We start from the raw sequence: 13,166 nt of genomic DNA on the forward strand, positions 1-13,166 counted from the left end.
ATCTCATGTTTATTAACTTTGGAGAGGTTGAACAACATTCAAGCATTTTTAAACTTTAGGGGTAATGCCATTCAAAGAAGCGTTTGATACTTCTACTTTTAGAAGAACCCATTCAGTTATCTTTTAACAATTTGCTTTAAAAAGTTTAATTCCCTAAGGATATCTGTCAATGAAATGTAGAAATTGCTAGATATTTTTTGTGTGTATAGCCAGGAATTAACATCCCCTGTTAAAAAACTGGTTATATAATTAATGCCAGAACTCAGATATCTATATTCACAGTTTGCCCACAGAAGCTTCACACAGGAACAAAGAGAAATAAAAGGTGATATATTTCTTTGAAACTAAATGAAAAGTCCCTTCAAGCTGCTGACTTCTCAATAAAGTATAGCTGGATTTAGCAATGTACATCGGACAAATAGATGACATGACTCATCATGTTCTTAACAGAAATTATGCCTTAATTTACTGCTACATTAAAAGAATGCCCTATTTTAAACTAGCATACCACTGACTTATTTTCTGCTCTGTATAAAGTAGTGGTAAAAGTTACAATGTGAAATAAAATAGTTGTAGGTGGAGAAACCACTTTTCTTCTTTTCTTCATGGAAGTCTTGTTTCGATGTGATGAGACAAATGCATTACACATTAGAATAGAGTATACATGAATATATTGTGAGTTCTTTAATTACACTGGATGCCATAGGTGTAGTTTTGAATTTAAGAACGTAAAGAAGATGGGAAATCAATTTGTTTCATTTAACTTTAAATCTCTACCATGAGAACTTGTGAAGCTAAAGTCGGTTTTAATACCTCTTGTCAAAGCACGAAGCAGCAGCATCCAGTTGGATTAGCAGCTGAGAAATATCCAAAGGGGAGAGAAAGGAAAGGAAGAGCTTCCAAAAAAGAGGACATATTTCTATAATTCATCAGAAAGTTTGGAAAGCTGGACGAGAAAATGATAACTTAAATAATTCTTCCAAATAGTGGGCCCTGCAGAATATTTGTCTATGTGCCACTGCTAACTTTCGAATGCAAGTTTATGAAAAACAGACTCGGCTAGCTTTCTCAAAATTCATTTCTCTTTGCTGTGGCCTCTTAATTATTCACTTTCTGTTTCTTCCTAAACTTAAATTTAAAGATTTTCAGCAGCAACTTCCCCCAAGTGAAGAAGTTATGTCACAAAACCTCTCTGTATTCTAAGTATACATCTTCATTTCTATGTGTGAGTTAATTTATTCTTTGGATCTTATATGAATTCATTTTTAATTAAGGTCAACAGCTACCCACTTCTCTCCTCTTCTTCTAGTATGAATATAACCTCTCATTAACACTCTTACCTTTTAGGCTAAAGTAAACCTACTGGCCAAACTTCTTCCTTCCAAAATATCAGGTCCATTTGACAGTGATTACTGGGGTTTAAAGAAGTATTTCCAAAGGATTTTTAAACTTCTGCTAACTTCTGCTAAATCTCTGGTCCAAGGAATAAGTTGTCTTTATGTTTTGAAAGCACATCCAACACACACCTAAATTACAACAGCACAGCTTTTACCAAGAACGGAGCTTTCCAGAATATCAAACCTTATGCTTTGATAGGCCAATTGAAAATAATTTGAATCATTTTAAAGAAATCATTCTTAAATATATTATATTCTTCACTGCCACAGTATATGAAACAGATTAAATGGATTCTTGGCTGAGTGGTTAACATCAAAAAGACTGCTTATTGCAATGCGCTAAAACATACGGTGCTACAGTTGGGTGAACCTAACTGGCCCCAGCTGCTCTGGTGGTTTCCCATTTGGTGATTCTTTGACTTCCTCTACACTTTCATCTGTTACTTCTGTGTGTAGTTGTTCTCCTCACAATCAGCCATTGCTGCTCATAATTAACTATAAGTTATAATTTAGAGAAATGGAAAGCTGTTATAAGACACGAGATAGCCAAGCTTGGCAAGTGAGTAATATCCTTCACTTCCTAATTCTAAGTCTGTGTGTTCTGACCTGCAATGTTTCTCAGTTCATTTGCAGAATAAAGTTTATGGGCTTCATTACTGCTATTTTTGTCTTGCTCAGAGACCTGTTTTCTCTTATTTCTGGAACTGGGACTGTGTTTCATTTGGTTCAACCTGATTGAAATTTGAATATAAGAGAAGCCTAATTTCACAATCATTACCCAAGAGGCTCACAGACAAAGGATAAGAGAGAAGTGAAGGTATTCAAGAGAGAATATCCAACATTGTCTTTCCTCGTTTCCCAATAATAAACAAATGGATTATGCCTAAATTTTACAGAAGGAAATCAGTCTTCAGCCACTATTCTTCAACTGCATATATGTAAATGGTAAATGAATATAGAAAGCATTTCACTATATTGTGTTTTTTGATTGTTTCTTAGAAAAGTTAAGTTTTGGGGCCAAGCAACCATTTAAGAATGATTAAAATATATATTTTTAAAATATCTATGCACTGAAATTATCTGCATAATTTAATTGAAACTATAACAATACTGTGATATGATGAACTGAAGTTCAAGCTCTGGAAAGGATTACAGAAGTTTTCTTAAAAGTTTAATCAATAAGGAGTACGAAGACCTTCACTGAAGCATCTTCCTTGTTTCTGTGACATTTCACCCAAGGAAGTTGAGTCTGCAAAAATGAAAGTTGAAATTGTTAAAGCTACTGAGAACTCTGTAAATAAGGGGAAATCCATCAACTTCAGGAGAGAAGAGCTAAAACTAATTACATGAGGTTTCATTGTAGCTTTTATGTAGGTGGTTTTTTTTATTGTAGAGACAATAATGCAATATGATAATTTTGGATCAAAATTCATTAAAAAAGAGTATTTTTAATGTAACAGCTAGGTGCTGATGCTGAACCCACACTTCCTTTCTTCAGGTACCTCTATTTATTTTGAGTTTTCAATCTTAGAACTGAAGCCTATTAAAAATTCAAAACTTTGGCTCAATATATGAATGGTTGGAGGAGGACACTGTATTAAAATCAGATTATCTTTCTTCTCAAAATACCTATGGGGAAAAGAAATCAGTATTTGTTCCGGAAACTAAGTAAGACACAGCAGCTGCATCTAGACTTGACCTCAAACCAAGAAAAACTTCCATGATTAGTGCCAGTTTCACTTTCAGTGTGAAGACTTATAGTGAAACCCAGAAGGTGAAAACCCACAAATAAAACTGCTCCAAAAGGGTATTTATTACCTCCTACAGAAGTGAAATAAAGATTTTCATAAAATCTGAGATACTGTTTCTGTTTGTTTTAGAAATCGATTAGCAGTGAAGTCAGCATCAAGCAATGACAATTTAGCACCTAGACCTTACGAATGGTCAGGAAGAAAATGATGACCTAGAAGTCCAGAGAGCGTGGGTCCTAGATCTTGCTCTGTCCGAGAGTTCACAAAATTGGGGACAAATCAGTGTTCTTTCATTGCCCCAGTGTCCTCACTTTGTTTTTAAAGAAAGATTTAGATTAAATGAGACTTTACATTCTTGAATCTCTAATGATTTAGCTGCATGATTATGTGAAAGTTATTTAATGACTCAAGTTATCTATTAAATGATGGACATACTATGCCTCTGTTTAATTCAAAGGAATATTGTGATAACAAGAAATAATATACCAAAAAAGAATTTTGAAAAGTTGAAAGGAAGTTAAGAATATGTTTTTATGGCCTTTATAATTTATTTAATATAAAACATGAAATTTCACATGAGGAAGTCAGAAAGTGTCTGAGAAATCTTGGTGATGGTGGCAGGAAATAGTGAAAAGAAACAATAGTTGAGCAAGTGAGCCCACAATGACTGACAAAAGGGAATTAGAAAGCACATGACGTGAAGTTCTTTTCTAAGCCTATTCTTTTGTGATATTACTAGCTTGAGATTTTAATAGTAAGGACAGCGACTGTCATGATACTTTTAAAAGTCTGTTAGGGAACTGCATTCACTATCTTGTAATAACCTTTCATGAAAAAGAATATGAATATGAGTATGCGTGTATATATATATGCCTGACAGGGACATTGTGCTATACACCAGAAATTTACACATTGTAACTGACTATACTTCAAAAGAAAAAAAAAAAATCTGTTAAGTGAAGGAGATAATATCCTAACTTGGATTTCACTCAACAGTGATTCAGGAAACATTAATTGAGCTCCTTTTTCATAATTTAGTAGCTTTCTGGAGTTTTTACTCTCTAAAACTTCATATAAAAGTTTATAGGAAAAATGAGTTTCTTGTATGATTTTTTAAAAATCATAACCTGTTTTGGTTGAATTCAGAAATACTAAAATGGTAATAAATACTAGGGTTGCAAAGGTGGAAGGATACATGTGGAAACCAATTGAAATTAATTATTTTAACTTAGTGACATGATGTTATTAATACAGAAAGAAACTACAGGACGGTGGCCCTGATGTCAAGGAGATATTTGATTTTTAACAGCGCTTAGTTCCTACTCAGATACAATGCGGTGATCTTTAACAACCCTGAAGAGGGACCATACTTGGTATAGCTCTAGATATAAGGAGTTCAAGGAGTGTTTTGAAGATGGTGCTATTCAAAAGGCAGTGTTATTGGCTAAGTTCAGTAAGTCCTCCTGTATTTATGGACATTCAGTAACTTCATCACTTCATTGATCAAAGACTCTACAGAGGAAAAAAAAGACAATTATTTTAACTAAGTCACTCTGAGAATGAGAAAGCTGACACAAAATGCTGACTTTTCACTGTGGTTTAGAGTATTTGATAAGGAGAAAAAAAATGGCATGATTTAAATTCAAAGAGGGTCAAGGCTCATGTAACGCTTCTGGGGCCTCTGTATCGTCAGTGTCTGAGGATTATCTTGAGAAAACCAGAAAGCAGAGTTTTCTCTCTGTAGCCTGAAGTTGTTAAAGCAGTTACGGGTTGTCTTATCTGTCTGGGAGGAAGGTTACATCCTCTGTAAGCCCTACTGGGAGAAAATACATTGCCTAGATTTTACACCCAACAAATATTTAGTGTTTAAAACATATAATATTTGTGATTACATATATTGTTTAAAATACAGGCTAAGGATTTAAGCCTTCTGGAGTTGAATGCTACCTGTATCACTTACTAGCTATGTGGCATTGTGAGATAATTATCTAAGCTTTCCACTTACTTGTATAATAAGAATAATAATAATTGAGTACTTAATACATGTCAGGCACTATTCTAAGTGTTTAATGTATATGAACTCATTTGTCCTCAGGACAATGCAATGTGGTAAAAATTATTATTATCCTCATTTCATGAAAGGGAGTTTCAAAATTTAAGCAAGTTGCCACAGCTGACAGATAGATGACCTGGAATTTGACCCACAAAGCCTGATCTACTTTTACCCTTATAATGTACTACTTCTTAATGATACTGAAATAGTAATAGTTTTTACTTTATGGAACACGAGGACTAAATGAAACAATGTATGTATAGCACTAAGTTTTGGGGTCAGCACAGAGTGAATTTTCAGGACTGTAATATAAGGTATTATCACTTGTGTGTCCAATACATCCTAGGACTAGTACAAGCATCTAGTTTAATCCTCACAAAACCTTTATGTTATCATTTAAATGTACAAGCTACAAAGAAATAAGGTGCCTTGATGGGAACAAGATAATGAATGTCAGAACCAGGATTTGAATTACGTGTCCTGATTCCATGGCGAATACTCTTTCTTCTACATCATTCTCTTTCCTATGTTCCATGGTACGATATTCTAGTAATGTAGTTATTGGCAACAAAATGATATGTGTCACTAGGATGTGTCTTCTTCATGATAGAAGTATGGTTATGCGTGAATGTATATTTATGAAGGTGATTTATTATTAATTAGAATTGCAATCTTTTTTGGGTATTAATATTCAATAATTATATAGGAATCTGTGAGAATTCTTAAGTCTTTTTATTAGGGTGAAGTAGATCTAAGATATTGTTTTTTTAAATATCATTTAAATTATTTAGCATCAATATACTGATTGACTACAGAAATGTTTGAAATAGAGAATTCATAAGCTAAGAAATCAAAAGGGGGACTTATGAACCAAGATGGGTCAATTGGCCCATTGTGAGATGTTAATCAAAGCCTGCATGGATTGTCACTTCTTCAAATTGTACTCACGATTGCAATCCTTTAGCCTCTGGAATTTGAAAGTCGGTTTCTGCCAATCCGATCCACGGGGATACCAAATCGCCTTTTTGGATTATCTACTACTTTCCTAAAAACGAACCAAAAATAACATTTTTAAGCTAAATTCCAAGTCATCAATCGTCACTTTCACACTTTTAATTCATATAGATCTAGCGGCTTTCTACCGGGGTTGAAATAACCGTGAGAGCTTTCATTCATTGGCACCCGCTCTGTGTTAGACACTAGCTCATATCTTTTCAGCGTCTGTTGAAGTAGGTCTGACTACCTCTGTTTTCTTCTAAGGATACCAAAGCTTAGAGAAATTAAATAACTTATCCAATATCAAGTCGCCTAGGTGAAAAGCCAGGTCTTACCGGCATACCAACTTGCTGAGTGTTTCGTTTGGGTAAGTCCTTTTCCCTTTTTAAGATTTTGGTGTATTCCTCTGTTAACTGAGGAAGGTTACACTAGGTCAGTGGTTTTCCCAACCCCTTTCTCAGAATGGTTCTTCTTTGGAAGGGCGGTGGTGGGGGAGGGAAGCACTGATGCCAAGACTGAGTGTGGACTAAGTGGGCCTCTCGCGTCTTCGCTCAGATTTTACCCAGAGGAGCTTCGTCTGTCTGTGATGGTCTACGTTTGTTATACAAGCTCTGCGTCAAATATTGCTTGGGAAAAAATATTTCATTATTAAAATAAAGTTTAAAAAATTCCTTCAGGAGGCCTTACGCTTTGTATATTCCATAAATTATTTCTTTCAAAAGAAACATTTTAGCTTGATTTGTGGTTGTCATCACTTGGTGCTAAGAAATTTAGCAGGAAAGGTCCCAGAACTTTGAGTGCATAATGTTCACTGACCTTGGAATTAAAAGAAGTTATCAGTCGTCTTAGTAAAGATAGAAACTGAAAGAAGCTAAAAAGCCTGTGTTAGTGACTTGTCTCACAGCTGATGGCAGTTGACTTACAGATTTGTTAGGCTATTTATTGGTATAATATACATGCAAAAAGAGGATAAATATTTTATAACTGAATATTATTATATATGTACAGATTACAAGCACAATAAGGACCCAAAATCAAGCACAGAACACTACCAGCAGTTAAATACTTCTGGAATAGGAAAGAGTCTTAAAGGTTATTCTCCCACCAAATATTAGAATTTCTGCTTCAATTTTTGACCAGCTCATCACTTGAAAATCTCAGTGACGAAGGGCTAATCACCTTATAAGACAACCTTAGTCAATATTCAACAGCTTAAATAGTTAAACAAGGTTTGTTTCAGAACATTTTCAGCAGCTTCTTTAGTTTTTTCTACTTACTTCTTTTATATTGTCAATATATACTACATGATTTAAACACTAAAAATGAATGAAAACTACAATATCTATGATTTTTTTATAGTATCATTTACTATGTAACTACTATGTATAAATTTCCTTTTGTGGTCATCTTGGGATCAATACGTCAGAAATAGTCTTTGCTTTCAAAAACCTGTAAGTAAGTACTGTAATATTGGCAATGATTTTATAAAAATAGTAGAAGGAAAAATCCTCTCATTTTTCTTGATGCCAGGTTTTTAACTTAAGGCAAAATTTTTCAATTTTTCTCATATCACTATTAGGTAAATAATTTATTTTAAAAACTCTGAAAAGAATAAAGAACAATGAAAATGAGAGGTTTTTATTACTGTATCTTGCATATAGAAAGTTTTGTAAATGTTGTTTAATTCTAATTAAAACAATTAATTTGAAGCCAATTAATATTTATCTAATGCTTTCAATATGCTAAGTACTGTACTTAGTGCTGTGTATAGAAGGATGATAAAAAATAGGCATTGAACCTGATGGGGAGCTTACCCTCAAGTGATATTATAGAAATAGAGTCATATTATTTTTTTTTAATATAATGTAGCCTTCTTTTCTGCTGATTCACATCGGTCTTCCTTTCTAGGTTGGCCCTTAGTTTTGCTAGTCAGTGCAGATAGCATTGTATACATGATCTTATAAGACTGTCTCTTAGACAGCAGTTTGATTAACAGGGGAAAATTTGGGGAAAAAATACTTAGTACTTATCCTTAACCTATCCATATTCTACTCTTCAAATTTCTGAAAAACACACCCTCTTAAGTGGTGCCTATTGTTTGCACTTCTGGATTTCATGATAAATTAACTACATATTTTTCAATTTGATAATCAACTGGGAAATATCTGTAAAATTAGCCCAAAATTAATTGTCAAGAGAAATAGGAAACCATGCACATGAATTGTGCTTTAGGTCTTCTGATGTAATTATAAATAACGACTGTTGAAAAAATGTCTTCTTTATATTTTTAAATTATTTTTATTCACATAAGTAAATTTATAGACTCTTTACTTAAGCAGTTGTTTTCCTGTGGTCACAGTAATGGTCCCCCCCCACCTCTGCTGCTGTAAAGGATGTCTGTGTCACAATCCACAGAATCTGTAAATATGTCACCTTGCTTAGCAAAAGGGACTTTGCAGATGGGATTAATACAAACCTTGAGATGAGAAGATTATCCAAGATTATCTGGAAGGCCCTGCCTAGTCCTTAGAAGTGGAGGACGACTGAAGAAGAGTGGGTCAGAGAGCTGCAGTCTGAGAACTTAACCCACCAGGTTGCTGGTCTGGAAGGTGCAGGAAAGAGCCACAAACCAAGGAACGCTGTGGCCTCTGGTTGTTCTCAAAAGAAAATGAGGACCTCTGTCCTATAACCAAAAGGAACGGAATTCTGCCAACAACTTAAATGAGCAGGAAATAAATTCTCTCCTAGAGCCTCCAAGACGGGGCACAGCCCACCAACCCCCTGACTTCCTCTGTGCCTTGCTGGTAGACCAGCTGAAAGAGAGAGCCCAGAGCAGCACACAGAGGAGCCTTAGGGGCCACCCACTGGTTGGCAATCAGTCATGTCAGTGTTGGCCAGAACGATATGTGGTGACCGGTGAGGATATACTGGACTTCTGACCTACACAACTGTAAGATAATCAGTTTGTGTTGTTGTCAGTCCAGAAGTTTGTGATAATTTATTACCATAGCAATAAAAAAATACATATATATATTTGTATGATTTAGGGCTGATGTTTAAGTGTAATGTAGCTAATACCCCCCCCCCCCCAAATTAAACTGATGGGATTTTTATTCCTTGAAACCTTAAATTCCTTCACGGACTACTCCCATTATAAGTCTAGGGAAGGGGTAAGGTGGAAGCTGCCTGAGGATGGAGAATAGTGCTCAAGGAAAGTCCCAGACAAACAGGAAGAGGAAGTGAGAAACCAGCCCTTCCAGATGTTTAAAGGACTGGTGAGAAGAGGAAGGACTTGGTAGCTGGGAAAAAAGTCGTGCCCCATATGTGAGCTGACCTCCCAAAGCATCTGCAGAATGGAGGGCGCCACAAAAAATAATCCTTTCACTTTTTTAAAGAGGAGGGTGATAGTCCCATACATCATTATAAATTAGAACAGAATATTTATTGGTCCATACTACCAATGTATTTTTTTCAAAAGTGACTGTAAAATAAATGAAAATAACATTTTTTTCATTACTACAATTAATCTACTTTTCCTGCTCAAGTAAATGAGAGGGAGCTGTGGTATGGTGAAAAACAAAACTAACCCCTTCTTTTTTCTTCCTTCTTCCCTGATTCCCTGTTCTTTCCTTTCCTTTTTTTCCCCCAGATTTGATAAAAAAAAGTATTAGAAACCAGGAGATGGTTGACTTTGATTCTATTTATTTCTCCTACTTATCAAAAAACAACAATAGCTCAGTAAGTTAAATACTTTTTATATAGTTTCCATCTATTCAGAAGCCAAATGGCAAAACAGTATTTAACATTTCTTGCTGATACGAAACGTATGTAACAGTAATATATTCTACAACACATACCCTGACACAGTATGTAAAACATAAATGTTAACATAGAAAAATACTCTTAAGACCAAGAGGGAAAACTGTACTTTCTGACTATCTAGTCCCTCTTGTGACAAAATAACGGTATAACACGGCTTACATAATGTATCCATTTAAAACAATCCACCTTTTCCTTTCTACAACATTCTGAAAGTAGTTTAAGGATACAGAATGTCTATCAAAGTAATATAAGGAAGATGGATGATTGTAAATATAACTTTGAACTTCACGCTAAAATATAGACTTCTTGAGCCAAATAAGATTTTCTTTCAAATTTATATTCTTTGATAATTCAGTTTCTAAAGGTGTTTGACAATCTAAAAAACTATCAGAAAACTTGGATTTAAACTTTTTGTATAGAATCACCTCACACAGACAAGAGTCTATAAATTTATCTGTGTGCAGTTGAAAAAATAAAATGAACATCCCTATTGGTAGCACCAAGTTAAGAAATAAAGTATCACCAGTGCTTTAGAAGTCCTCAGTGTTCCTCCTCCCAAATTGACTCCCTCTCATGGCTTACTCCCAGATGTAATCTGTAAGATGAATTTTGATCCAATAGCTCCCTTGGTTTTTCTTTATAATCCTTATGTATTCTTGGTTAGTTTAGATGATCCTAGAATTTTATTTGGAAGAAGTTATGTGTGAATTCTTTGACTTTTTTTCAGCAAATATTATGTGTTTTGAGATTTGTCCATGTTGACATGTGTAGATGCAGTTCTTTTATTTTATTTATGTTGTAAAGTAATTCACTGTGTGAACATACAATGGCTCATTACTGTGTTTTACTGTGAAAGGGAATTTGAGGCATTTCCTTTTTGTTATTATTCTTACGTACTGTTCAGCTAAAACATTTCTTACACATGTCTGTAATGCACGTTTAAGGATTCCTCTCTGGTATACTTTTAGAAGTAAGTTGCTCACTCTGCCTATAATTCATTTTATTACCTAGTGCCAGACTCTTTTCCAAAGTTGTTATATCCATTTACACATCCAGAGCAGTGTGTGACAGTTCTTATTGTTTCAAATCTATGCTAACTTGTGCATTGTGGGCCTTTAATTTTGCCAGACTAATGCATTTGTTATTGTATCTCATTGTGGTCTTAGTTTGCTCTCTACAAATACTAATGAAGTTGCACATCTTTTCCTTCGATTATTGGCCACTTAGGTTTCTGCTTTTGGAAGTACCTGTTTAAGTCTGTTGTCTGTTTTTCTATTGGTTTGTTTTTCTTTTAAATATTGATTTGTAGGAGTGTTTCTTATACTCTGAGTATTAGACTTTGTCAGTTATAAGCAAATATATTTTCCCATTTATGGTTAATCTTTTTTATTGTGTCTTTTATGAAAATCTTTAATGTTGTCTTAAAATTTATCAACATTTTTACTTTTTGTTTATTAAATCATCTCTATAATGTTATAAAAATATTCTTTCATGTTGTCCTAAAATCTTTTTGAAGTTTTGCCTTTCACATTTACATTTTTAATCCTTTTGAAGTTATTTTTTATTTATGGGGTGACATAGTGGTCATGTTCCTTTCTTCCATTTTTCTCTATATCTGTAGCTAATTATTCATAAATTTTAGATTCAGCTTGTCAAGTTTCATGGAAAATCCTTTCACAATTTTACCTGGAATTGTATTGAAGTTAAGGTATAAATAAATTTGGAGAAAATTGAAATCTTTATAATACTGAACCCTGCCATCCAAGATCAGTTATTAAGTTATCTTTAATGTTTTCTTATTTTTTTTATAATTTTCTCCATAAAGATCTGTAATTTTTTGGATTTGTTGTTTTTTTAAGTGATATCACAGGCATTCAGAAATAAACCAGGAGCACTGGAATCAAATAATGAGATTGAAAGGATTTACTGTAAAGTACCCAGGCATGCTTGATTTGGAAACTACTGCAGGGTTTTTGGATTAGGCAGAAAGGATTTTCATTTGCTTGGCTCATGAACCTCTTTGAGAGTCTAATGACACTTGAAAGTTCTATCCAGCAAATGAATTTACACAAAAAATGTCTTCTAGAATTTTCTTTTTGGGGGAGTGTGTAATGTACATTTCAAAGTCCATATAGAGAATCAAGTATTACCCCTTTTGGGAGAAAGTTTTAAACCTTCATATACGAGTTAGGGTAGAGGGGAAAAAGTAAAGCAACTGTGTCTTTCTGTGAAGTTGAGATGGGGTGGAAAGAGGCAAGCAGTAGAGAGTAGTTATTGGGAGAAATGGCCCGAGATCAATGCTCAAGGCATTTCCTAGAGCACAGCCAGGCTTTTCAAATATGAGGAAGAAAACATGGAAATAGGGCACCACACTCTGAATCCTTGTTCTGTGGTTTCCACTCTGAAATGAAACCCATTTTTGAACTTCTTCCTTTGGGAGTTAACAATTAAGAACTGGAAAAGAAATAGCAATCGTGAGATACCTAGGATGGCCTTGGTCTGGGGCATGGCTTCCTGATGAATTAGAGAGGTGAAGTGCTAGGATTTTTAACCTTTAATCTTTGGCCCTGTCATCGAGAAGGGCAATTGTATCTGACAAATTAAAGCTGGAATTGTTATTCTCAACTTTAGCCTGAACTTTTATGTCTGGCTTCGGATAGAAACACATATATCATTTGTATAGTTTTTCCAAAACGATTTCTTTAATGCATGCATTCTAAGATGAATCTCACTGTTACTGACCTTGGACAAGTGCCTTATTCACACATAACTTTAATTTCTTTACATAAGCAGCTTATTTAAGTGGACAGTCGTTGGTGTTCAAGCTAGGTTATCTCAGGGTTATTATTTTATATCTGTGAAAGTATACCGATAAAATGAGGATAATATTTTCTTAGGGCATTATAGGGATTAAAAAAATTGTACCAGAATGTTAAAATGGGGTTCTTTCTATCTCAGCTTTTGGCTGTGGCCCAGAAAAGCTGAGGGGCAAAAAGAAAAAAAAAAGAGAGAGAGTAGTCTTTCCTCTTGGATTCCAAAGTGAGGTGCTAGACTTCTGCAGTATTTGTAAAGGAGTTTGCTACAAATCGTTTTTCCCAACTTTAATCCACTAAAAAATGATATTGAATAGCTACAGAAGGAGGATTT

General features: G+C 34.4%; 1 protein-coding gene across 1 annotated transcript in view; it reads right to left on the reverse strand.

Annotated features, from left to right (window-relative positions):
- The window catches only part of OSTN (osteocrin), a 37,560-nt gene continuing 24,394 nt past the window's right edge, over positions 1-13,166 (reverse strand). Inside the window, exons 4-5 of the mRNA XM_006188868.3 lie at positions 6,150-6,246; positions 1-2,646 (exon numbers count right to left, since the gene is read on the reverse strand). Of these exons, the coding sequence (XP_006188930.1) occupies positions 6,162-6,246 (85 nt within the window). The 3' untranslated portion in view covers positions 1-2,646; positions 6,150-6,161. The remainder of the gene's footprint in view (positions 2,647-6,149; positions 6,247-13,166) is intronic.

Source organism: Camelus ferus, chromosome 1 (genome assembly GCF_009834535.1).
Source record: "Camelus ferus isolate YT-003-E chromosome 1, BCGSAC_Cfer_1.0, whole genome shotgun sequence".
Classification (NCBI taxonomy): domain Eukaryota; kingdom Metazoa; phylum Chordata; class Mammalia; order Artiodactyla; family Camelidae; genus Camelus; species Camelus ferus.